Raw genomic sequence first — 25,091 nt, forward strand, 5'->3', positions numbered from 1 at the left:
AACATATTGTTGATCATGGTTACATTGTCTTTGCTAAAAATACCATGCTTTGAATTGTGTAGATTAATCATGGCTGTATAGGCGAGGAATCGATCCATTGTCAAGTCTTGCTATTCTTCTTTGCTCCACCGAAAGCCTGTGTGCTTCAAAGCTAGCAATCAAAAAGATCAAAGGCTTTTGGCGGAACAAAGAAGGATAGCAAGACTTGACAATCGCTGATCAAAACAGGGACAGTCTTGACCCTGGCCATGCAGTTTCTTTGAGACAGAGCGAGTTGCAAAGGGTCTACCAGGTCTGCCTTTCATTTATTCTCATGACGGCCGTGGGGTTGTATGGCTGTCCCCACGAGTTGTCCCAAATCCCGATCTATGGCTAGCAGGTGCCTCTCTATAGATGCAGTTACCCCATCATGTAATTCGAATCATGCCAATGAGATACGGACTGAAGTTGGGAGACTTGGTGGTTCACTCTATTCAGTCATGTTCTAGACGACTGGGTATGGAAAATTCCGATATGATTCGGGGACATAGTGGTGATGAGTCCATTGAATCTCCAGCGTTGGAGCTTCGCTCGGAACCTTCTCTGTGATGACCGGCTATGCCCGGGTGATGAGCCGAGGTGACTAGGATTAAATATAGAACAACCTTTTAGACCGTGAATCCACCTTTCTAGAAGATGATGCGATCTACTAGATACAAAAAGTAATATGTGTATATTCGAGTGTCTGGCATCAGGTGGAGGGTTGGATGATAGATGGATTTGACCTGGATCGATTTCAAGTAAAAAACTGTTGTGGTCGGCAATCAAATGCATTGCTGTGGTGTTTCAAAGATTATTTCAGTGATACACGTAGAACGGTTCCCATTGTCTTCTACCAAACATTCTCAATGAAATAATTCACATCTCATTCCAAGTTATACCACGCATGGACTAAGGTGCCTCACGATCCTATATGGACTTCGGTCAAGTCGTGATCCTGGAGGGAACCGGAGACGGATGCACCTGAAGGTCTTTCGGTCACCCGGTCAGCTGGTTATGTCATGGCGGGGCTGGCCTGGCTGCTCAGGCGCCGATCCTCGGGAGATGCCCCTCCATGTTTTTCAACCGCCGTCTGAGCTCCCATCCATACTTTTCTTACCATTATACCCCCGTTCTGCTTTACGACACCCAATCTTCTTCACAAACAATAATTTCATATCTCATCAAAATGCCTCGCCAATTCTTCGTCGGTGGTAACTTCAAGATGTACGTGTCCACTTCATAGTACTAACCCCGCAATCGGTTCAATGGACTACCCCTCCATAATGCGACTGCTACGCGCCAGAATCATAAGCTGACCCTCTAGCACAGGAACGGTGTTGCTGAGAGCATCACCGGCATCGTGAACAACCTCAACTCTGCCAACCTCGACTCTAACACTGAGGTCGTCATCTCTCCCCCTTCTCTCTACCTCACCCTCACCCGCAGCCTGGCCAACCCCAAGATCGGCGTTGCTGCCCAGAACGTTTTCGACAAGCCCAATGGTGCCTTCACTGGCGAGATCAGCGTTGAGCAGCTGAAGGATGCCAAGATTGACTGGGTTGTCATTGGTCACAGTGAGCGCCGTGTCATCCTCAAGGAGACCGACGAGGTATGTCAAAGTCTCGGGTTCTTCCCGCTTCGGACCTAGCACAGCTGGAACGCAGCTGAAATCTATCTGCAACTAACGATACTGACCTCCTTTTGTGATAGTTCATTTCTCGCAAGACCAAGGCTGCCATTGACGGCGGTCTTTCTGTCATCTTCTGCATTGGTGAGACCCTTGAGGTACGTCATATTACTCTCGGCTATGCAGCATCTTTCCCGAGCACCCGGTGTGGGGCATCGGAAGGCCAAGGCCATCCAAGATAAAAAGTCGCCGCTAACAGCCGATTTTACCTGAACACAGGAGCGCGAGGCCAACAAGACCATCGAGGTTGTCACTCGCCAGCTCAACGCCGCCGCCAAGGAGCTGAGCAAGGAGCAATGGGCCAAGGTTGTCATCGCCTACGAGCCCGTTTGGGCCATCGGCACCGGCAAGGTTGCGTCCACCGAGCAGGCTCAGGAGGTCCACGCTGCCATTCGTGAGTGGCTCGGCAAGACTATTGACTCTCACGCCCAGGAGACTGTCCGTATCATCTACGGCGGCTCTGTCAGCGAGAAGAACTGCCGCGAGCTCGCCACTCAGCCCGACGTTGATGGCTTCCTTGTCGGCGGTGCCAGCTTGAAGCCTGCCTGTAAGTTGACCGAAGCAGAGACGGGAGACCCCTGTACGCTTGAAACCTCACTAACTCATCTTCAACCAGTCGTCGACATCGTCAACGCCCGCATCTAAGAGGCTTTGGCATGAAGTCTGCATCCCGTCAATAGTAACGTTGACTCGCCTGAATCAGCGGGGCTGGGAATTGAAGGGGCCTCAACAAAAGCCTCGGTATTTAGAAATGTGAAATATGTGGTCATGAAAATATATGTACATTGAAGCAACCACATAGGTTGCCCAGCTTGCGGCACATCAAAAACGATATTCGCCTCATCACTTGTAGTCTTTGGCCAAGGTGACATCGGAACCCTCATCAATTGCAGACGTGATCTCCGGCCTACGTTCGCTAACCCCTTCACGAACTGCGGTACTCAAGTCGGTGTCACTCACGATGAGTACATGACCGACACCCCAACTCCACGCCAGTACGACGTAGCAGGGGCGCCGCCTCCACTTTGTACCGACCCGCTCCCGGCAACGGACGAGACGTTGGGTGCTATTGAAAAAGAACCGGGACCCAGTCCAACACCCGCGCTCACTAATAACTCCTTGACACGGCCTTCCCAGAGCAGTCGTACGTTCCAAGACTGATCAACCCGAAGCTTGATGACAGAATCGCTAGCCTCGTCGCCCTGGGAATCTGCCTCTGAGCCGGTCACGGATGCAGATTGGAGCGGGTCAGACACATGCAAAGGATCTGATTGGGAGCCTGAAAGGGGCGTAAGAGAATCATAAAGGCGCATCTTGCGACGGGCCCATTCTAATCCATCATCTTCGGGAGGCGTTGTGGTCTTTCTAGATCGCCGCCAGAGCTCACATCCTGCAACCATCTCGCTTTCCCAGCTATACACGTTGAATCCAAATCTTGAACTGAAAGAAAGATTCGGCGAAGCACGTAATGAGTATGTCGTGGATAGGGAACCAGTGATGGGAGTGAGCGTCAATGTCAAAGTGTAGGGGAATGTCGATATTGGCGTGGGTTGAATGGAGGAAGATGACGAGGAAGCAGAAGGCGCTTGAGTCGCAGCGGGAGAGTACTGAATCTCAGCCCTGTTGACATTCCAATGATCGAAGATACTGGAGAGTAGTATGCCTCGGCACCGGCAGACAGTAGAGAGAGGCGAGGAGGCGCATTGGCAGGGGCGTATCGGGGATCAGCGCCAAAATTCCACAATCCTCGCCAGCCGAACAGCGCATTGTCCGTGCTGAAGAGGTATTCGTGACAATACTTTCCGGTATCATGAGACAATTGAGCCAGCATGGACGCCTGCGGTGCAGACTTGGACATAGGAGGTCCACGCGTGGAGCAAACTGCGAGCGACAGCTGAGTTGTGGGAGACAGTCGGCGCAGAAACAGCGCATACAGTGTGGTGGGTGATGGAAGATGGAGGGACGCATGTAGGAGGGTTGCCTTTCGCTGAGCTGCGTCCTCTGATGTCTGGAGTCCATCCTTTTGTGTCCCAGTTGTCGAGCGTTTACCGCTGTAGAGTCCAGGGATGTTCACATCTTCCAGCAGCGAGTTCCACCCCCACGCAAGGACTGGCGCCTCGGGGGGTTGTACTTGTCGGTATCCTGGAGAGATCTTTCGAAGGGGGATCAGGGCACTGCGGCTCGGAGTGTTGTATAAGGGCACAGTGCTGAAAAGATACGACACAGATCCATCAAGCAAGCCAACGGTACCCAGTGAATAGCTGGTGGCAAAATGTGGTGTGGATAATGAAGAAAGTCGCACACGAAATCGTTCGGGCGTCTCGAATTCTAGAATCGCTGCACCTCTCGCATCAGCCCGGGAGCGCGTCACCCGTGCGCCTGGAGCCACTTACACTGCGCAGTGGTTGTGAGGGCCGAGTACGAATTGTCGGTGTTCCAATTCGTGGCCTCTGCAAAGGCAAGCTGGACGTAATCCATAAAGTCCAGCATGTTCTCGATCACCAACGACCCTCACGATGCTGCAGGCGATAAGAAACGTCCGTTAACCAGCAGACGGACGACCAGGCCACTATCACAGCTGGTTGCCTTTTTGAGACTAGTGAAGATCGGATAAGGTCGGCAGAACTATTGATCCGGTTATCAGCGAAAAAAACGAATGCCACAAGTGCCCACAGCCATTGCGGGATAGAAGTAGACGTTGTCGCAGTTTATTCTTCTCACTCGTCCACCAAAATCTTCCTCAATTCAATCATAAAAGATGCCTCGTTCCAAGCGCGCGCGTGTCGTTCACGAGTCCAAGACCGTCAAGAAGGACCACAAGGAACAGACTCGCCGTCTGTACGCCAACATTCGGGAATGTGTGGAGGAATATGATCGCCTGTTTGTTTTTTCGGTGGACAACATGCGAAACACTTATCTGAAGGATGTGCGCGCCGAGTTTGGTGACAGCCGGTATGATCTCGAAGAAATTAATGCCCCAAAATCAACCAAATCATGTGCTAGCCGACGTCGACAGATCTCTGTGTCGGACCGGCTTGATTTCCACACCCAGCCGCTAATCTTTTGTCTCCAGTCTCTTCTTCGGCAAGACCAAGGTGATGGCCGTTGCTCTTGGTACGGCTCCCGAAAATGAAGCCGCCGATAATCTGCACAAGCTTTGTTCCTACTTGACTGGCGCGGTCGGCCTGCTCTTCACTTCTCGCCCCGCCGAATCCGTCATTCAATATTTCGAAAACTTCCGCCCTTCAGACTTTGCCCGTGCTGGCACCGTGGCCACCCGCTCTTTCACTCTCCCCAACGGCCTCGTCACTGCCCGCGGTGGTGAGATTCCGGCCGATCAAGATGAGCCCGTCAGCCACACTATCGAGCCCGCTCTCCGGAAACTCGGCATTCCCACTCGCTTGGTCAAGGGCAAGGTCATGCTCGAGTTGACCGAGGGTCAGGAGGGTTACCCGATCTGCCGTGAGGGTGAGACGCTCGACTCCCGCCAAACGACTATTCTGAAGATGTTTGGAATCACATCCTCCGAGTTCAAGGTCGATCTGAAGGCCATGTGGACACGGGAGACTGGAGAAATCAAAATTTTGGAGGAGAGCGGCATGGAGACCGACGCTTAGATGCGTCATCACGTTACTGTCTCGTTTGCTGGCTTTTCTCTGATCTTGCCTTGGCCATTCCGAACGCAAGAACAGAAAGATTCTTCGAGGGCATCTTACGGAGTTATGGGGTGGGCGCTTTTCGTTTCCTTCAATTATAGTCAAGAACTTTTGATCTCCCTACATACTGTTCTGGGAAGATCTCGGGCTCTGCCAGTTGATATACCTACGATGATAGATACCAGATTGGACATAAAAGTATTACAAATGGACGCCACACGGTGGTAGAAAATGCTTCAGAAGACACTCAAGAATACTATTTCGTTCGCATGTGACCTCGGCCGATGCCTTGGCATTAGTCGTTGCAATGGCCCTTACCTCGTCTTACCTGAGTGCTGCGCCGTGTTTGCGTTGCCTTCCATGAACATAAAAGAATATTGCTTCGACTAAAGTACAAACTTACCCTCAACGAAGGGTCGCTTGAGGGACCCTCCAAGAAAATGGATGCAACAACAAAAAATGACCTTCGCAGGGGACATTAAAAGAGAAGGTGAATATCAAAACACTCCACGAGGACCATGCAGGGTGAGATGCATGCTAGTGCATAGACTAGAATTGCTTGGTGAGTGGGGGGGCCGTGTCGTCAACAGAGCAATGGTGCGATGGCATGTTGAAGAATAAGGCTTTCACACTGGTATCCGATACTCTTCCTGCCTTCATTGCTTACCCTGAAGATAAGAGACGAGCGAGAGTCAAGGGCAAGGGTACCCACCAGCAAGTCGAGGTTCAGCAGGGAGGCACCGAGGGCCATGAAAATGTGCGGGAGAGGGTTCGCCGCACTTAGTATCGTCTCCTAGAGCGATTGTCATCAAAGCCGTCATCCTCACGAGGTCGCTTGCGTCCATAGTCCTCCCGGCTTCCACCGCCACCATATCTATCGCGTTCGCGGTCGCGGTCACGATAACGGTCTCCGTTGCGATCCGACATACGATCCCGATCTCTGTAACGATCACCACCATCTCGATCGCCTCTGTCTGCGCGTTCACCACGGTCACGGTCATCACGGCGATCGCGATCTGCGTATGCATCTCGAGGGCGAACAGGCTCGCGGTTGCTCCCAGTCACGCCGCGATCAAATCTGCCACCACCACCTCCGCCGCCGGCTCCACCAAAGCCACCTCCGAAGCCACCGCTACGAGCACCGCCGGGGCCGGAAGGTGCATTAGGCGGAGCTTGCCCACCGAAACCACCGCGGCCGCCCTGATAGCCAACTCCTCCACGACCACCAAAGCGATCACCGCCACCGCGGAAGCCTCCACCGCCACGGAAGCCCCTACCACCGAAGCCACCGCGGAAACCTCCGCCAAACCCACCGGGACCAGATGGTGCATTGAATCCAGGTCCCATGGGGCGCGAGGGCATAGCCTTTGTGTAACCGCGGCCACCAAGTCCACCACCGAGACGACGAGGCTTCCAGCCTTTTGTTGTGCGCCCACGCTCTACGTCGACGAGAACTCGCCGATCTTTGATGCGAATGCCGTCCGTTTCCTTGTATGCAGCTGTTGAGAATGACAGAGGGTCAATATTGAACTCTAGATGAGGCCGGTGAAGGGCAAAGATAGAATTGTTTGATGCGGGCCATTGGTGCGCTTTACCTTTCATATCTTTCTCTCGCTCGTAGACGATAAACGCGTATCCGCGATGAGGTTTCTTGGATGCTTTTGGTGACACTGAGTCCGTAACAATTCGAATCTGTATCAAAGAGCAGTCAGCCATCTGGAGCGACAATGAGAATTGCATGCGTGTGATAAGACTTACGCGTTCAATCGGACCAAAACGTCCGAACTCGCGCTCCAGGTCAGCTTCTTTCACATCGTAGCTGAGGCGTGCGACAAAAAGGGTTCTGAATGGGTCACCGCGAGCTTGCGGGTCTTCCTTGGGATCATCTATCGAGCGATCAATGGTCAGTTGTCAAGTAGGAATCGCAAAGATCGACTGGAAAAGACATACAGTGTTCCAAACTCTCAGCCAACCTGGTGGCCACTTCCTCCTTTTTCTCGACCTTCTCCCGCCATTTCCGCTGCAACCAGCATTCAGTCGCATTGTATGGTACTTCTTCTTGGAATTCCTTGGCCGCAGGGAGGTATTGCGCAACGCCAGAGATGGAGCTTTTGCCGCAGTCCTCTGGTGCGCGATCTGAGGGGGGAATGTAGCGTAGCGGCGGCCGGGGCTGGAAGAGCGCCAACAATGGCGGAGGGAGTTTGTCAGTCATCTTTACCCCTCAGACTGCACAATTCGGGTTCTTGATGAAGTTGGGGTGATGAACGCTAGGTAAGCACTGAACCAGATCCTTAGTCGGATGGTCGTCGAGCGAAGGGCGGCAGCCGCGGCTAGCGCGGTAATCGTCTTGGCCTTCTCTCACCGCCTTCACGTGTCACCAAGAAAATATGTCGGGGAAGCATGCAAAGAAACCGAAACAGGTCTAAAGTCGCGCCTTGTCACAGCTATGCCAGTCAAGGGAATCAAGACGGTCACCGCCGCTAGAGTAAGTAATCTCTCGTCTTTGGTGCAGAAAGGGACCAAAGGAAGGAGGGATCAGGAACCTAACGGACGTCCACCACAGAACGGAGTCGGTGCATTCATCTTACAATGCAAACGCCTTGATTTCCACTACTGTAACTACGGAGGGAGCTCCCGTGGGATGCTGTGAGTCAAGATCTTCCAGTGCAATACATTGGTGGATTATGTCCTGACCACTGGTATCCAGAGCCTTCATCACCCAGAACCTTCCCAATTTTGCCCGCGAGAACCCACAGATCGAGATTCGTGTGTCTCCACGACCTTCAAAGCACCCCGTTATCCGCGGACACTACATCAATGGTCGAGAGAAAGCCATATGCGTACGCAATCTCGAGCCGAAGGACATTTTGTCCAAAACTATGATTCTCAAGGACGCCAGTGGTGAGAAGTTGAAGGCCCAGAAGAAGCCCGTGACGAGTTTGAACGAAAGCGTGCGTGGAATTTGGTCACCCTACCACGGCGATCTCCGTGGCGTGTAAATCATGTTTGTTTTACTTCTGGCGTTTATCTTCTCTCCTGGCAACGATGGTGGTCATTCACCTTAAGTGACCCTCCGGTATCGCATCGCATGTACTATTAAACCACAGCGTCTCCCCAATATCTTGGCTTTTTTTTCTTACTTTCCCTCAAAATCGATTCATGAATTTTGGGGGATCCCCAAAGTGGTGCAGACGTACGCCAACTTTGTGTTTATGGTTGCGCTTGCATCGAAATCAAAAGGAGATGGATCTATTGGTAGTCTTCGACAATGGTATATCCCGTTGGTGTATTACGGGGAAACAGCAGCTTGAGGTGACGACTGATGAAAGTTTTTACGAAACCGGGGCTTTCAACCGTGACTACGTAATGTTGGAATCCAGGTCATAATGGGAATAAAATTGCTCCGCCACTGAGATGAGAGGAATAACGCCCTGAGTCACCATGCAAGTTGGGTATCGACGAAAACATGAGACGAATAAAAAGATAGCAGTAATAGAAAAACTCCACCAGTCATGCAAATCAAAAAGCCGTGAGACAATGAGGGCATCGTCAAAGGTAAAGGTGGACCATGGCCGTTGGAGCGCTGACCGGCTTGCCACAGCCCTCAACTTGGCACTTGGAGAATGGCTTTGTTTTGGGTGCACCCTGTGCCTTCTTAGCCTTTGACAGAGACCGGTTCTCTACGCATTCACCGCAGTAGACCTAAAGGCAGACGAAATGAACCAGTTAGTAAGCAGTCTGGAAGGGCAGATGTCAAAAGGGCACTTACATGGCCACATTGCTTAGCAACCCAAATCTCCTGCTTCTTGCCCTCCCCGGTTCCGAGTTCCCAGTCACAATTTGGGCAAATTGCCACTTCGTCCTCGCCCACAGTTCTCGCAAAGCCCTCTGGAGCTGGGCTGGGCGGTTTGTATGTACTAGGAGGGGGTGGCTCTTCGCGTTGGGTCGAGTTCTGCTCCATGGAAAAGGCTGACAGGGCGTAGTCGAGAAAGACGTCGTTCGCGTTCAAGCTAGGCATGGACTGTGGCATACCAACGAATAGCCTGTCCAGCTGTGCAGGCATGAAGTTGTGAGTTCCGAAAAATCGTGGGGGACGATGCGTGCCAAAAGTAGACGTATTAGCCGGGGCCCGGCCACCTGGTGGGAAGTTCGCACTAATTGCGCGATAGGCGTCCCATCTCGGCGGAGGTACATTGTGACGTGTTGTGGCCCTCACAAACTGAACTTCTGGACTACTAGAGGGACCCTCCCCAGGATCATCCGGCTCCTGCTCCAGGTCCACCACATCCACGTGAGTCATGATATTTCTTCCAAAGCGAGGAAGTCGTGGGGTGTTAGAGTAAGGATTCTCGTGGGAAGGTTGCGGACGCTGGGGAGGCGACTCTGGATCGTTCGTCAAGTCAATTACGTTTCCATTGTAACGCCGAGCTCCAGGTGGTTGACGATAGTCATGGCGATCGCGAGAGGTCATTGTAGGTGGCAATTGGCTTGATTCAGATTCAGAGACATCCGGACGTATAGGGTGGAAATGGCGATGCCAGATAGACTGGTCACTTTCATTGGAGTTATGCGACATGGCACGCTGAGACGGCTATAATAATAAGATTCATACCCAGATCAGTTAGGCTCTCCCCCTCTTGAGTTTCCTTTCACGTTTGCCCCGCGTGCGAGATGATCCAATAGTCTTTGCATACCTTGGACCTGGCGCCCATGAACTGGACGCCAGGATCTTCATTCATAGTAATATATTGGTCCGGTCAGTTGAGAGTGCGGCCACGGAGGGTAAATTGTTGTGGATCAAGGCTATTCCTCGTTTCAAGAAGGTAAAAGGACCTGCTTAGATATGACGAGCAGGCCCGAGTCTCCGAGGGCGGTATCATTTTGCCCCTTTTGATGAAGGCGGTGCCCAGGGATACCTTTACTTGTAGGCGGTAAAACATAATGCCACTTGCGTCATACAAAGAGCACCTACCATAGTAGAACATAGGCACGGGTAGCAACCAGAAGAGCAGAGATAGTTTGTACTCACATACTTTTACCAGCCCCAAAAAAGAAGCAACCGTAATGGTCACGAAAGCCAGTGAGAATTTGTCACTTTGAAAGGTTCTGTTATGGAGAATCAACGACCAAAGTGGTGCAAGCGTTGAATTAGGAGTCTGAAACATATTCATTCTATACAAAGAAACAGTGAATGGATCTAGCATCCAGAAAATGAGAATATGGAATTTCAAAGAGTTATCTTACAAAATACAACCTTTGCTTGGAAAATTTAAGATCATGATTATGCTGCTAGAACCGTGACTGCACCGGCCTCATTAAGGGCCACAATGCTCTGAGCGCCGGATCCCCATGCAACCGAGATGGCAGGCACAGCACTGCGTAGCGGCTCAGACCATTCTTTTGCGGACTTGTTGCATTGCTGAACAGTGACTCCACTTGGACCGCCTGTGACGAGGAATTGGCCGGTGTAATCCCAGTGGAGCGAGTTGACTTGGTTGCCAGTGTCCAAAACCTTGATCTCCTTGAAGCTTCGAAGATCCCAAATCGATACTGTAGTGGATTGTGCGGATACCGCTGCGAGAGAAGTTCCATTTTCGGAGAAGTAGAGGTATTTCACCGGGCCCGACATTGTGAAATCAGCAGCTGCATTGCCAGTTCGGACATCAAAGATCTTGACTTGGCCATTAGCGGTACCGGCAGCCAGCAGGTGGCCATCAGGGTGAAATTTGACAGACAGGAGGGCTAGTGCGAAGGTTTTAGCATGAGGTCAACTCAGAGAAGTCATAGGGTGTCTTACCAGCGTCGCTCCAAATCTGCGTAATCGCAGTATTAGAGATCAGATCATAGAGCACATAGCTCTTGTCCACTCCAACAGAGGCGACAATGTGACCACTGGCATGCACAGCAACGCCAGTGACTTCACCGCCATGGGCAGCAAAGCTCGCCACTTCATTGCCCTGCTCAAATATCTTGACAGAGCCAGTTGCGGATCCAACCACAGCTTTGTCTCCAGCCCAAGTAGCATCGGTCACTGGTCCATCCGTCTTCAAATTGTGCAATACAGCTTTCTGTGACAAAGAGTAGACGCTGACAGCACCATCGGCGCCACCGACCAGGGCCAGCTCGCCTGTTGGGTGCACGGCGAGCGCTCGGCCCCCTGAGCAAAGAGGCTCAGAGCTCTCTGCAGGTTTGTAAGAGGAAATCGACTCAACGGTAGCCCAATTTTCAGGGATTGGACGCTTTCGACGAGTTTTCGATAAGCTATAGAATGGAGAAAGTCAGGCTGGAAAAACTCGTGTAGTATAGGTAGGCAGGGTTTGCGATCAAGGGTGACGTACGTCGCTTGGGTATTCTCAATGACCTCAAGTACTGCTTGTGGCAAGGTCGCGGAGTCTACCTGCATAGCTTCCCCACTGGCGCTAGCTTTGCTAGCACCGACAGTCACTTGCGACAGCGCATCACGGGCCTCATCCCGCTCCCTTGTGAGTCGTGCAATCACCCGCACAGCAGCGTCATGCTGGTAAAGTGCAGCACTCAGTTCTCGACGGGTCTGCGCCAAAGTCTGTTGTAATGTATATGTTTCCAAAGCTAGCGCATCCCATTCCTCTTGGAACACACTGAGTAGAGATGGAATAGAAGTGAGGGTAGGAGGACGAGGTCGGACAACGCGCTGCGTCTTGACGTCAATCAGGTCATCGGTAGAGAGGTCTTCACCGTTCACAGGGTCTTTGCCGTGCTCAGTGATGTATGCTTCGATGAGGCGCTTCTCGAAGACGCTGCCTGTAAATTTGTTAGCTTAACACGCATCCTTTTGGTAGAGACTGGGAAGACCTACCGCTCTTGGAAGAGACGACCGGAACCTGGGGAGCCTCTCCGGAGACTGCGAGAAGAAGTGATTAGATTCAAGGCTCCAATTAATGACTTTCTGCATATCAATGAAGTGACTCACTTGCGCAAAGCATGACTGATTTAGATTTGCTGAGGTTTGATGGATGGAGGAGACTTGACGCGACCCGGAGGCTCCATTGGACTTTTCGATGTGTCCCATTCCGGTTTAGCGCCGTGGAAGTTGTGCATGCGGTCAACTACCTTCATCCTCCACACTCGCACTCCGCCAAAGATCTCATTCGTGTTTTTGTGATGCTCCATACCGAAACACTTGCCCACTGCCGGTATTCATAGATGGCTTGAGAAGCTCTTGGGACTCATCTATATTATCGTGCTGTGTTGGTCCTGTCCAGAATGACTTTGATTACACGATATTAAGCCAAGTGTTTGTTGCATGACCATGCCGAAAAACGCGAAGCTAGCCTATGGTATGCGAATCGTGCGATCTGTCAAAACTTCGCTCACCTGAATTACAGAAGCGAAGGAGCCTGCCTTTCTTCAAAAGCTTCGTGGTCACTACGGCGACAACGCTGGTCGGCTTGAGCGGCCCGCCGCCCGGCCTCGCAGACTCAAAAATCAAGACGAGGAAGACGACGACGCTCCGGTTTACGTTGATGAAACGAACAATGAGGTGATCTCTAAAGCAGACTACGACGCTCTTGTGAATGGAGGCCCGAACGGGAAGACCGACGAGACTAGTGCGACGAGCGAGACTGCAAAAATCAGCGAGATCGGCGCACAATCCCCGGCTAAGAGTACAGTGTCGAGACAACAAAATAATCTGCTGGAGATCGGAGGCTCCAAGAAGCGTAAACAGGCCAAGCTCGTGGGTGACCATGAGCAAGAGCAGCCGGCTCTTGAGCAAGCGGAGCTTCCGGCCGTGAAGTCGAAGGAAGGAAATCGAAAGCCCAAGAAAGCCAAGAAGATCAAGCTATCATTTGATCAAGATGAATGAATACATAAATTTCCAAAAAAAAATCGTCAGTATGGCTGAACTGACTCAAAATACATCATTCGTAGTTGAAATCGATTTCCACTGAAAAGCCGGGCCTAGCCAGCCCAGTTGATTCATCATGAGTCAATTCTCGATGACGAAGCCACTCAGCCGGCGTGAGCCTCAGCTTGCACCATTAGGTATTTGATGTGGTGGTAGTAGTTTGGCATTTGATAGCTCATGAATTTAAATAGCAAGCCATATAGGCGATAGTGGAAATAATCTAATTGTGCACTGCGACCATCGACAGGTCGGGCCGCTGTTCTCCAAAACACCAGATCGAAGACAAGTTCGATTTCTGGGCAGCCGACACTTTTTTTTCCTCCGACGGCTATCCACCTTTCCACCTCCCTCCGCACCATCTTCCACTTTTTGAATTTTTGGTGGCAAAGAAGAAAAAGCCACTGAGCAATTCAAGATGCCTGTGGTCAACGTAGATGATTTGGTTCGTCTGCAGCGCAGACCCGAGGACATTCGAAATGTGAGTTTGTGCCCCTCCATCCATACATTACCAGTGATGTCAGATCCCGTGATATACTAATATATGTGCCAGATCTGTATTCTTGCCCACGTCGTAAGTGCTAGCGTGACACATCATGTCGCCTTCCATTGTGCACCGCTCAAGGATGACTCTAATTCAGCGACATTTCGTGGTTTCTCACTCTAGGACCATGGCAAGACCTCCTTGACAGACAGTCTTATTGCCACGAACGGCATTATCTCGCCCAAGTTGGCGGGTAAGATCCGCTACTTGGACTCAAGACCAGACGAGCAATTACGAGGTATAACGATGGAGTCCTCTGCGATTTCTCTATTCTTCTCAATGCTTCGCCGTTCCAGCCCGGAGGCAGCCCCTACACGGAAGGAGTATTTGATCAACCTCATTGATTCCCCGGGTCATATTGACTTTAGCAGTGAGGTCTCTACGGCGTCTCGTCTCTGTGACGGTGCTGTGGTTCTAATCGATGCGGTTGAAGGTGTTTGCAGTCAGACCGTCACAGTCTTGCGGCAGACATGGGTTGAGCAGCTGAAGCCGATCCTCGTTATCAACAAGATGGATCGACTTGTGACTGAGCTTATGATGAGCCCTAGCGAAGCTTACTCACACCTGAGTCGGCTCCTGGAACAAGTTAATGCCGTGATTGGTAGTTTCTACCAAGGTGAGCGCATGGAAGAGGATTTGCAATGGCGAGAGCGCATGGAGGATCGAGTCAACGCTCTCGCCGCACGGGACAAGGAGAAGACGAAGAACAAATCGGCAGACGACAGTACCTCTGAGACCGTCAACGATTTTGTCGAATTCGAGGAGCGCGATGACGAAGATCTCTATTTTGCACCAGAGAAAAACAACGTCATCTTCTGCAGTGCCGTGGACGGTTGGGCCTTCACCATCCGGCAGTTTTCTGCCATCTACGAGAAGAAACTTGGAATCAAGCGCAGTGTATTGGAAAAAGTGCTTTGGGGTGATTTTTACCTTGATCCCAAGACAAAACGTGTGCTGGGACAAAAGCATCTCAAGGGTAGGGCGTTGAAGCCTATGTTTGTGCAACTTGTTTTGGACAGTATCTGGGCCGCATATGAAGCCACTACTGGCGGCGGCAAGGGCAAAGGGTAAGAAATCTGTCGGGACTTTCTCTCTGGTCGGACTATTGAATACTGATTCTCTTCAAAAAGTGACGCGGTTTTGTTGGAGAAAATTACCAAATCGCTGAATCTCTCAATTCCTCCTTATGTGATGCGCTCGCGTGATCCCAGAAATATCATGACTACTCTCTTCTCTCAATGGCTACCACTGTCCACAGCAGTGCTCGTCTCCGTGATCGAATACCTCCCAAGTCCTCCGGCTGCACAAGCTGCCCGTCTTCCTGAAATGATCCAAACATCACCCGGCTCGGATCAAGTGTCTGAGAGAATCAAGGAGGCGATGGTATCATTCAAGACTGGACCCGAGGAACCAGTCGTTGCCTACGTCAGCAAAATGATGGCTATCCCCGAGAGTGAGCTCGGTTCAAGCAAGAAGCGTGCAGGGGGCACCATGACCGCGGACGAGGCCAGAGAAATCGCTCGTCGTAAAAGGGAGGAAATCGCTAAGATGCAAGCTGAAGCCGGGTCGGGGCAAAATGACGCGTTTGAGAGAATGACATCTGCGTTTGAGTCAACGAACCTGATCACCGAGACGGAGGAACCTCAAGAGCCCGCCGAAAAAGAGGATCCGGAGCATCTCATCGGTTTTGCTAGACTGTATTCAGGAACACTTTCAGTTGGAGATTCGATCTATGTGCTGCCGCCGAAATTTTCGCCAGCTGATCCGCACGCAAACCCCGAGCCGAAAAAGGTCACTGTGACAGACTTGTACCTACTGATGGGTCGAAGCTTGGAGCCTCTCAAATCAGTACCGGCTGGTGTGGTCTTCGGTATTGGTGGTCTTGCCGGACATGTCCTGAAGACCGGAACTCTCTGCAGCCAAATTGAAGGAAGCATCAATTTGGCGGGTGTCTCGATGAGCACACCACCGATTGTCCGTGTTGCTCTGGAACCCACTAATCCGGCAGACCTTAGCAAGATGGTGACCGGTCTCCGTCTGCTCGAGCAGAGCGACCCGTGCGCAGAATATGAAGTTCTTCCTAGTGGTGAGCATGTCATCTTAACAGCCGGTGAACTGCATCTAGAACGCTGTATAAAGGACCTCCGCGAGCGTTTTGCTCGATGCGATATCCAAACAGGTGAAGCGATTGTTCCCTATCGTGAAACTATCACAGATGCTGCTGAGATGGCGGCCGCCAAGAATCCAGAGCTGGGCCGTGGTTGCGTTGTCTCTGTCTCCGCATCTAAGCAAATGACTATTAGACTGCGTGTCATGCCCATGCCTTCACCTATCACAGACTTTTTGTCCAAACATGTCGGGACTATCAAGCGACTCCAAGCGGAGAAGCGCACGGCTGCCGATTCAAAGAAAGATTCGAATCCCGCAGTCTCGGATTCTGCGCAGCAACTTGAGGCCTCCAGTGCCGCCGCAGCCGGTGAAATTGGAGAAGGGAATCTCTTGTCGATGCAGGACTTCCGAAATGAATTGAACAAGATTTTTGAGGAAGAAATCAAAGACGAGAAGGATCTATGGAACAACGTTGTTGAGCGAATTATCGCATTCGGTCCACGCAGGGTTGGACCCAACATCCTCGTGGATGGCACGGCAGTTAACACCTGCGAGAAATTGTAAGTCAAATCGTCGTTGGGCACGGCTTGCTTTGGTGCAGATGAAGACTGACTGGCATTCTGAAGTTTGCTCGAAGACTCCAAGCAGAAGAACGCATCTGCGGATGATATGAAAGCCTTGCTCGTACGCGACCTTTGCGATAAGATTGCATATGCCTTCCAGCTGGCTACTGGACAGGGCCCACTTTGTCAGGAACCAATGCAGGGTGTCGCCGTATTTTTGGAGGAACTCTCTGTAGACGCCAGCTCCACTGACGAGCTCGACATGGGCCGCCTCACAGGTGACTCTATCAAGCTTGTTCGCGAAGGTATCACCCAGGGATTCTTGGATTGGAGTCCGCGCATCATGCTTGCAATGTACAGCTGTGAAATTCAAGCAACCAGTATGTTATTTCCGCCCACCGTACTAAGATCCTCATTGAAATCGCAAAACTAACCCATCTACTTACTGTACAGCCGAGGTCCTTGGCCGAGTATACGGTGTCATCACTCGACGACGAGGTCGTATCCTGTCCGAGGTCATGAAAGAAGGAACACCCTTCTTCACTATTCTCGCTCTCCTTCCAGTCGCCGAGTCTTTTGGTTTCGCCGAAGAGATCCGCAAGCGTACATCCGGCGCGGCGCAGCCCCAGCTCATCTTTGCCGGATTTGAGGCTTTGGATGAGGACCCATTCTGGGTGCCTGCCACCGAGGAAGAACTGGAAGATCTGGGCGAATTAGCTGACCGTGAGAACGTCGCCAAGCGGTATATGGATGCCGTCAGAACTCGCAAGGGTTTGGTCGTACAGGGCCGGAAGTTGATCGATGCTGAAAAGCAGAAAACGTTAAAGAAATAGAGGCATCGGACCGTTACGACGTGACGATTTGACCATCTGGTGGGATAGAGTCTAGAAAATACATTTCTTCTTTGAATATCAAATTACAGTCCTCAAGGAGAACTCAATCATGTTACAGAATCGTCAACTTCTATAAATTCCTTCTATTCACCTGTTCAAGTACTAAGGTTCCTATTCTACTTAAAGGGTGACCTTCCAATTACGATGCACTATCAACCCGCATAGGAATGGATCGAGAGCACCGCTAGCAGCAAGGACCAGAGCAGTCGGAGGTAGGTAAGGTACGTAGTAATACCTACACACATCCTCTTTTATCTACGTGAATTGACGACGGTTACGCATGAGAAAGAATCTCTTATCTTGATGTAGGCCCAACACTGGGGAAGTTGTTTGATAAACGCTTTTGATTCTACAGATAAGAAAATGGTAGATACTACCTAGCCGCTCTGGTCCACTGTAAGTTGAGAAATGTAAACTTTGGACTTGCTTTCCGTCTCATAAAAAATTTCAACAGAAAATGAGTCCAAAAGTTCCGCAAAAAATGAGAGTTTTCCGCGTGATCCCAAAGAATCCATTAATCTCCCTCCATTGACAAACACAAATCCGACATGGATAAAATCTCGGCTGTGTATACTAAGGAGGGTGTGAAACGATAAAGAAAAATCTACAAACATATATCATGTAGATATCACCGACTCTGGACAGCTTCATGATTGCGAAAGTCGAGCCTCGCCTTCGGATTCGTTGATTGGGTATCTTATATGGGTTGCTAGGCTGTGAGAGCAAAGGAATAGAAACGATGTGCGACTCGTCGAATTTGTGGACGAGGCAGTCCCATCCTCAGTGGAAGGTTACCGGATTTGGACCTGTTGAAGAGGCCAGGTCGCGGCTTGAGGTTAGACGAGCCAGTCACCTCGATTTCCAAGATCGATGCTTGGGAGCTTGCCGCAACGCGCGGTCGTCTGTCTGTTTAGAGAGGTCTGCGACGTCGTCAATGAGTAAGACTCGAAAGAGAGCCAGGTGCACCAGATCATGGATGCGTGTTGCGGATTGGTCATGATTGCTCAAGGATGGATATTTCAGGCCCTGGATCCTTGATAGGAAGGTGGTTTTTGCAAAGCAAGTTGCATCTTGCGAAGAGTCGTTCAATAAGGCCGGGCAACCTTTCTTTGTTCTCCTGCTCCGGTGACTGGATCACGCATCTCCTTCCAGCTCACGGGGAACATCATGTTGCCGGCCTCGCTGCGCGCCATGACCACGCCGAGATCATTTCGAGCAGTGGTCAGATAGTAGAAACTCTGATCACCGAGCGAGAGAACCGAGCCTCGAACTATGTCACCCACACGGAACATCTCGTCCATGACCACACGATCCTTCTCCACCGCCCGGACATCCTCTTTTCGAATGAGCGCTTGGAACCGCAACTCGTCGGTACTACTGTGATTCTCTGGATTTGCAGCAGTGGTCAAAATCGACGCAATATTGTCATTATCGGATGCACTTTGGTTCAAGCCAGGGTGGACCGGGGCTGTTTCATCGAGCACGACGAGAATGGACACAGTCGCTTGCCGTTTCTGCACTCGAGTGACCCGAGCAAGAACGATTGAATCGACAGCGGGAAGAGTATTGTATCGTGGCTTTTTCTTGGGAGCAGCCGTGGACGCCGAGTTTGACTTCAGCTGATCAGCACCAGCCAAGACCCGTGAAACTCGAAGAGTGGATTTGTTGTTTGTCTGCGAAGGCGCAGAGTCGACAACCACTGGACCAGCAATAGAGGCGTAGATATTCGATTGCTGAACGTGTGTACCAGGACCAGCGGAGTATGAGGTAATTGAACCAAGGCGTTGCCCGGGAATTGCCAATGTTGGTACGGAGGTGGCCATCGCACCTGCTTGGAGGGCAGTTGAAAGAAGGACAGAGCTGAGTTGCAATGATGAGAAACTTGGAATCTTGGTTTTTTCCTCGTTCGGGAGAGCTCTCTTCGGACTCTTCTGGAACGGCGGCACTATTTTCCGGGTCTGAGGACAACGTTTCTTGGGACCCACGTTTGATAACGAGACCATCTGCGCTCTGCACTTCTGCCTTGCTGCAGTATATGCATATTTCTGTGTGGATTCTTCGAATGACTAGAATTTGCCCCTGACTTGACTAAGCGACGCAGGTGGGGATGCGTGAAAATGCGTATCAATTCATTATAAAAGAGAAAGCCCATCTCTAGCAGATATACATGATTGTATGCGTAAGGACAAGGATTAGGCAGCGGGACCGGTCTTAAGAAAGCTGACACAAAACAATGAGGAGCGAGAAAGAAAGAGACAAGAAAAAAAAGCGGCCCCTTCCACGCCAGCTACCTGCATGAGAACGACCATGGAGGGTCGAGTGCCCGCGTAGCACCGAGAGAGCGGGATTGAAGACAGCGACGCAGATGCGAAATTCTGAGGTCGCCAACAAAAAGGTCCAAAGGGGTATTACAGCATGCTTAAGAGTAACAAATCGTGAATTGGCTTAAGCCTCGACAAGAGTCTGCTTAGGCCCGGTGCCCAATAGCTCGAGGCAGCGACGGGCGAGAGCGATAACCTCGCCTTCGCCATCATCCGCGTCCTCTTCGTCTGACTCGATGTTTTTATCGGAGATGGACTTGACCATCTGCACGACATCGTCCGATTTGGAGATGTATCCAATAAGCTTCTGGTCCTCCGACTCGAGGAGCTGTAAGAGAGTCCAGATAGCAATATGTTGGAAAGTTGGATCTCCGCTGGCGAGGAATCGCTGGAGGTAGCCGTGAATCCCACCATTGGGATCCGCCCAGTCACGAACGAAAATTGAGTAGTCGCCCACTGCATCCAAGATCAGTCTAACCTTCGCCAAGAGAGGGATCGGCATTGAGTGGAGAACGAACCTTTAGAGGACAGATTACCGAGGGCAGCGGCACTGTTTCCTTGCACTTCAATGCTCTCCGAGCTCGTCAACGGAATCAGAACATCAAACACACCCAGTGTCAGAAGGTGAGGTTTGAGCTCGTCGCTGAGAGCCAGTACTGCAATTGCAGCGGTCATTTCGGATTGCACACTAAGAGGCACACGAAGGACCAAATCTTTGCACTTCTGGACTGCTCCTGCCTGAAGAACCAGTTCTTTGTTGCGATCCGAGCTGGCAGCAAGATTTCGAAGTGTTGAGATGGCGTGACATTGTATCTCTTCGTTATCTGTTGAGCCCAGCAGGTCTACTAAGGGCTTCAAAAAGCCAGCCTCGATGATCGGTGACTCATTAAGAGGGTGGATTGATATATTGCGAATGCAAGCCACGGCGGAAAGTATAAGGGGGAGATATTCGGACTGAAGAAGTCGGAGGAGCGGGGAGAGACCCTTGGCTCGTACGATTTCAAGCTGATATTTCTCGTCGGAGGCAAGGTTGCGAAGAGCAAGTGCGGCTTGGCACTGAACTTTGGGAGTCGAGGAATCCATGAGATACACCAACGACTGAACGAGACGGGATTCAGTCTGCGCCAGGCGCTTACGATTCGTTGAGTCGACCGCAATGTTACTGAGCGCTGTGGTGCAGTAGTACTGGACGTCCACATCCGATGACGAGAGAAGATGGACCAAGACGGGAATGGCACCAGCATTGACGAGCTGTTGGCGATTGTCATCTGGGCTCAGAGTCAGCAATCACTGTGCCGCAGAAGTTTCGCGGCCATAGGAAAGACTAGAGTATCATTTACCGGAATGGGTCATGTTGAGTAAAGCACCGGTCGCATTGCGCTGGACGCGCATGTCTTTGGACTTGGCAAGACGGATCAAAGGACCAAGGGCGCCTGATCGAGCGATCTTTGCCTTGTTATCCTCATGGGTTGCCAAATTGGTGATGCAACCGACGGCGTTGCATTGTACCTCGACATTGGGCGACATCATCTGCCGAATCAACGGCGCCAGCCCTCCGAGGGTAACGATCAAGACTTTATTTTCGGCTACATGGTCTCAATTAGTATTTTTGGCAGCCCAAAGACTCCTCCCCCTATCAGGCTGAGAGCCTTGAACATACCGTTGACTGCAAGATTGCCCAGTGCCGCACTGGCAGCTCGTTGCACTTCAATGTCCGAACTCTGCAGTAAGAAGAGAATCGGCTCCAGGGTGTCTCTATCCACCTCGCAAACATCTTAAAGAGAAGCTGGTCAGATCGGGGCGGAAGTCACATCGGCCATCGCTCATTCGGGCATACCTCGTTCAGTAATTTCGGCAAATGTTAAGCTCGCGCTGCGTTGCAGGTCGACATTGTCAGAGTAAACAAGAGTGCTCAAGGCTCGCAGGGGCTCCCCTGCGAAGAAATCCGTCTCGGCACGCTGTGAAAAGAGTCAAAGAGTGTGTCATTAGCGACTTTCATCTGCCGTCGCGGGATCGCAGCTGTCTCATGGCCCCGATCGGGGAAATGGCGGTGCGCAGGAGCTGAGAGTGGAGAAGATGACGACGTACGTTTTCAAGGTAGCCCAACAGGTCCGATACAGCTTCTCGTTCGTTGTCGGCCAGGGTCGTCTCATAGATACCGTCCCGCGAGCGACCTCCACCAAGACAAGCTGTGATATGACACCATCGGTCGACTGCCGACAGGCATGACAGACAGGTGGTGACGAGTCCGCTCATGCCGTCCTCAGGCCTGCATCAGGCCCGCGTAGGAGATTGAAGTAAGATGAGTTCGGGCAGGATGGAGGTAACCAAATCTGAGCGGTATTCCAAAATTTGGGTGGGTGGACGATCCGGGTCAGTTGGATTTGAGGAGGGTTGTCGGGTCGCTAGATCAGAGAGCAGTTGCATAGACTCTGGTCAAGCGTCGGGAAAGGAGAAGACAAGGGCGCAGGCGCGTGATCGAGCAGAATGGCTCCCCGAACAGTCAAAGGCTCGGGTGGGCATCCACGGCCTACCTAGTCACGTTGAAGGGTTCAGATAAGCCAAAAAGTCAACGCTGGGGGGGAGGAGTGGTGGAAGAGAGGGGAGGAGTGAAGAAGTGGCAGGTGGAACGAGGTTGCAGAATGCAGGCGCACCTCCACACCAGGGCGGAGGACTCGTCAGTCGTCACCGGCAAGCTAAGCAACTCCGTGTAGCAGTTAAGACACGCCCCGGGACCTCCCCTAGAGCGAGGACCCCAGCTTAATGCACCCAGGCAACGGGCCCTGTTGAGTTCTCCTACCGTACTGGATCATGTACTGTTGTTATTACACGCTGCCACACCGTCTTGCTACATCTCTTCAACCAGTGTACTTTGGTGTGGTACTCTCCTGCGCAGCAGAAATATTACGCTTACACCGCGCTCATGTACTCATGGGTAGATTTGGAGAGCCTTCATGAGCTTTTCAGTAAGTTCTTGCAGGGAGAATTATTATTTTTCCATGTATTGTGAAGCCTACCGATTCATCGGGGTCGCGGTTGCTCAGGATTCGAGTTATTCTAACCGTTCCTTGAAGCTGTTTTGTTCCACTCCTCCCGCGCATCCCATCTTACATCATGTCTGGAGCTGCGACCAATCCGCGTAGTACTCCATTAGTACACTTCAGTCCATACCTAGTACAGTACCTACCCCATACCTTGTACTAGTGCCAGAACCGGAGAGAGTATCACGAACAGTGAGGCACTCTGAATCAACTGGCTTATTGGGTGAATCTTCATGTGGGTATCCCGCAGTACGGGCTACATCTATGCCTTGCGTGCTGTAGCTGCAGCACGCTGCGGCAGAAAGTACTATTTGGATAGGTATATCCTAGAATAGATGAGACGGGACGGAACTTTGCAGACAGGGCTTGGGAACGTTCGAGGTACTTGCTGCGTATAAAGCATCGTGTCTCTTTGGAAAGCCTAACAAGCACAACAAGGTCATCAGGTCGCTTCGAATGCATCACCGATCTGTTACACTTGATGTGCGCTTCGGCGGATTTCACTACTTCACAGTCCTCTTGGGGCTGCACCCGAGGTTACTTCGAGTCGATACAGTATGAGGTATCTTTGGGATATTAGATAAGGATCTGTCGGGTTTTGACGCGAGTACCGGCCTGGACTCAGTGTTACTATGGAAGACAACCAATGTACAGTATACGTTTCCATGAGGGCTGCAGACACAAGAGCTCGGACGGACCCTTTCACGTGGACGAGCCGTCAAAGTACAACTACCTAGTCAGGCTAGACGAAATCTCAAATAAATAGGTATCGTTGGGGTTCAGCAGCCCTGGCAGCCGTTTACTGGACCATTCAGGTTGCAATTAGTACTTAGTCCCGTCGATCGCAAATTGGAGCTGCTGCACCTGCCCGGGATGTCTGATTCACCAGTTGACCCAGCCTTTCCCGAGGCTAATCCGTCAAGTCGATTCCCCAACCAGGTCAAGCTTTCATACCTCAGCTTGATCGGATCTTGACGTTGCTGGAAGCTGAAATTGCCCCGACGAGCGAAACTCCATCCCCAAACTCAGGTGCACTTCCCAACTACCGACGGTGTAACCTGAGCACCTCTGCCGTCTGCCGTTCGGTCCGTCAGTTGCCGTTGTCTTCTCGCATCTCGCGAGGTCCGTGCATCCCTTGAGTCGGATCCAATCACACCCCACTGACACCCCTCTGTCCCCTCTGTCCTTGTGATCTCCTCATTAAGTTGTGGCGCACATGCCCAATGATCAGCGGACGGATGATCTGCTCATGTGCGGATAAAGTCCAGGTTCTCCATACGGAGTTTATTTGTAGGTAGTCCAGCGAGTTCAAACTAAATCGCCTAGCTTCATCAACAGTCTCTCTCATCAGTCTCATCAGATCCTCAGATGACACTCACCGTGGAGGAGTATGTCAAGCGTTGTGCTGTTGTGCGTCTCTCTGAACTGTACAGAGCGCTGGCTCTGACTGGAGGTTGCTCTGGGAAAACAAGCGGGTGATTAAAGATTTATCAGCTGAATATATACATGGGCTCTCGGGGATGCTAGGTCATCCTGAATATTTTTTTAATTTAAGACCGATCGATACTATGTACCTAGGTCACCAAGGGTGGAAATCTCGATAGTCATGGAACCCCGGGTCAACCCCAAAACAAGTTGGGAGCTCCCTAACTGGAAAGTGAAAGTGCAAAAAATACGTCAAAACATCACGAAGCATATGTTGAAGGGTGTTGTATCCTCCGGATGAAAGTTTTGGCTCGTTCACCAACCACGGGCAGACCTTGTCGGTGGCGTCGATAAGCATATAGCAGGCTGATTTTGGATTCGAGATCGAATTGGCCCGAAAATGATAGACCTTTGAAGACCTTACGTTGTGGCTTCCAGTCGGTTCTCAACGATCGTCCGGGTATGCTGTCGTTTTATTTGAATTCAAGGCTGGCCGATAGGACTACGACTGTCCTATCATAGCCCCTTCCAATATTGCGTAATTTATCCCGGCTCTTGCATTTCTTGCGCGTTGGCTAATCATCCGTTCGAATAGCGTGTCAAAATTGTGTATACATGCGGCTTTGGACCACTGACTGGGACCGAGGGGCTTGAAGTAGGAGAAGGGGCGACTTCGGTAGTGAGCGAAGACAATGGAGTACAATCATGCCTCTCACCCGTCGGTAGCACCTTCATGATGTTCAAGGCCTAAACCATCAGGCCCACAACGGCTACTTGCATCCCGGGGAGACCCCTCTGGACTTGTTGCATGATCACCGTCGAATGTCCAAATGAAATGCACGTTGTCACATTGTATCAAATGCGAATTGGTGAACCATTTTCAAGCCAGGCCATACCCATAAAGCTTATCCTCATAGAGGCTGTTGGTTCAGCTTGAGAAAACAAGGAT

The 25,091-nt window shown here is 51.2% G+C and overlaps 11 protein-coding genes across 11 annotated transcripts; 5 read left to right on the top strand and 6 right to left on the bottom strand.

Annotated features, from left to right (window-relative positions):
* Nucleotides 1-1,207: 1,207 nt before the first annotated feature.
* POX_d05468 (Triosephosphate isomerase) lies at nt 1,208-2,353 on the top strand (the record flags this gene model as incomplete). The annotated part of the gene is made up of 5 exons (XM_050114313.1): nt 1,208-1,245; nt 1,351-1,630; nt 1,732-1,806; nt 1,928-2,255; nt 2,325-2,353. The coding sequence occupies 5 exons, from the start codon at nt 1,208-1,210 to the stop codon at nt 2,351-2,353; spliced, it is 750 nt and encodes a 249-aa protein (XP_049969264.1).
* A 198-nt stretch (nt 2,354-2,551) lies between these two features.
* On the bottom strand, nt 2,552-4,198 carry POX_d05469 (Mitochondrial distribution and morphology protein 10; the record flags this gene model as incomplete). Its single annotated transcript, XM_050114314.1, has 4 exons — nt 2,552-2,615; nt 2,669-3,315; nt 3,357-4,045; nt 4,102-4,198. The coding sequence occupies 4 exons, from the start codon at nt 4,196-4,198 to the stop codon at nt 2,552-2,554; spliced, it is 1,497 nt and encodes a 498-aa protein (XP_049969265.1).
* A 268-nt stretch (nt 4,199-4,466) lies between these two features.
* On the top strand, nt 4,467-5,325 carry POX_d05470 (Ribosome assembly factor mrt4; the record flags this gene model as incomplete). Its single annotated transcript, XM_050114315.1, has 2 exons — nt 4,467-4,660; nt 4,782-5,325. The coding sequence occupies 2 exons, from the start codon at nt 4,467-4,469 to the stop codon at nt 5,323-5,325; spliced, it is 738 nt and encodes a 245-aa protein (XP_049969266.1).
* Nucleotides 5,326-6,144: 819 nt separating this feature from the next.
* POX_d05471 (U1 small nuclear ribonucleoprotein) lies at nt 6,145-7,576 on the bottom strand (the record flags this gene model as incomplete). Its single annotated transcript, XM_050114316.1, has 3 exons — nt 6,145-7,056; nt 7,123-7,250; nt 7,315-7,576. The coding sequence occupies 3 exons, from the start codon at nt 7,574-7,576 to the stop codon at nt 6,145-6,147; spliced, it is 1,302 nt and encodes a 433-aa protein (XP_049969267.1).
* A 234-nt stretch (nt 7,577-7,810) lies between these two features.
* POX_d05472 (54S ribosomal protein L51) lies at nt 7,811-8,363 on the top strand (the record flags this gene model as incomplete). Its single annotated transcript, XM_050114317.1, has 3 exons — nt 7,811-7,849; nt 7,928-8,010; nt 8,072-8,363. The coding sequence occupies 3 exons, from the start codon at nt 7,811-7,813 to the stop codon at nt 8,361-8,363; spliced, it is 414 nt and encodes a 137-aa protein (XP_049969268.1).
* Nucleotides 8,364-8,913: 550 nt separating this feature from the next.
* Nucleotides 8,914-10,103, bottom strand: POX_d05473 (uncharacterized protein; the record flags this gene model as incomplete). Its single annotated transcript, XM_050114318.1, has 3 exons — nt 8,914-9,066; nt 9,134-9,955; nt 10,059-10,103. The coding sequence occupies 3 exons, from the start codon at nt 10,101-10,103 to the stop codon at nt 8,914-8,916; spliced, it is 1,020 nt and encodes a 339-aa protein (XP_049969269.1).
* Nucleotides 10,104-10,645: 542 nt separating this feature from the next.
* POX_d05474 (uncharacterized protein) lies at nt 10,646-12,326 on the bottom strand (the record flags this gene model as incomplete). The annotated part of the gene is made up of 5 exons (XM_050114319.1): nt 10,646-11,106; nt 11,162-11,625; nt 11,703-12,144; nt 12,200-12,244; nt 12,314-12,326. 5 exons carry the CDS (start codon nt 12,324-12,326, stop codon nt 10,646-10,648), a joined length of 1,425 nt encoding a protein of 474 aa, XP_049969270.1.
* Nucleotides 12,327-12,652: 326 nt separating this feature from the next.
* On the top strand, nt 12,653-13,207 carry POX_d05475 (uncharacterized protein; the record flags this gene model as incomplete). Its single annotated transcript, XM_050114320.1, has 2 exons — nt 12,653-12,680; nt 12,729-13,207. The coding sequence occupies 2 exons, from the start codon at nt 12,653-12,655 to the stop codon at nt 13,205-13,207; spliced, it is 507 nt and encodes a 168-aa protein (XP_049969271.1).
* Nucleotides 13,208-13,664: 457 nt separating this feature from the next.
* Nucleotides 13,665-17,295, top strand: POX_d05476 (Ribosome assembly protein 1; the record flags this gene model as incomplete). Its single annotated transcript, XM_050114321.1, has 6 exons — nt 13,665-13,727; nt 13,800-13,820; nt 13,914-14,857; nt 14,921-16,459; nt 16,526-16,842; nt 16,916-17,295. 6 exons carry the CDS (start codon nt 13,665-13,667, stop codon nt 17,293-17,295), a joined length of 3,264 nt encoding a protein of 1,087 aa, XP_049969272.1.
* Nucleotides 17,296-18,440: 1,145 nt separating this feature from the next.
* POX_d05477 (uncharacterized protein) lies at nt 18,441-19,178 on the bottom strand (the record flags this gene model as incomplete). Its single annotated transcript, XM_050114322.1, has 1 exon — nt 18,441-19,178. The coding sequence occupies one exon, from the start codon at nt 19,176-19,178 to the stop codon at nt 18,441-18,443; it is 738 nt and encodes a 245-aa protein (XP_049969273.1).
* A 622-nt stretch (nt 19,179-19,800) lies between these two features.
* Nucleotides 19,801-21,932, bottom strand: POX_d05478 (Vacuolar protein 8; the record flags this gene model as incomplete). The annotated part of the gene is made up of 6 exons (XM_050114323.1): nt 19,801-20,132; nt 20,195-20,944; nt 21,017-21,262; nt 21,337-21,450; nt 21,514-21,634; nt 21,765-21,932. 6 exons carry the CDS (start codon nt 21,930-21,932, stop codon nt 19,801-19,803), a joined length of 1,731 nt encoding a protein of 576 aa, XP_049969274.1.
* Nucleotides 21,933-25,091: the final 3,159 nt, after the last annotated feature.

Source organism: Penicillium oxalicum, chromosome IV (assembly GCF_001723175.1).
Source record: "Penicillium oxalicum strain HP7-1 chromosome IV, whole genome shotgun sequence".
NCBI lineage: Eukaryota > Fungi > Ascomycota > Eurotiomycetes > Eurotiales > Aspergillaceae > Penicillium > Penicillium oxalicum.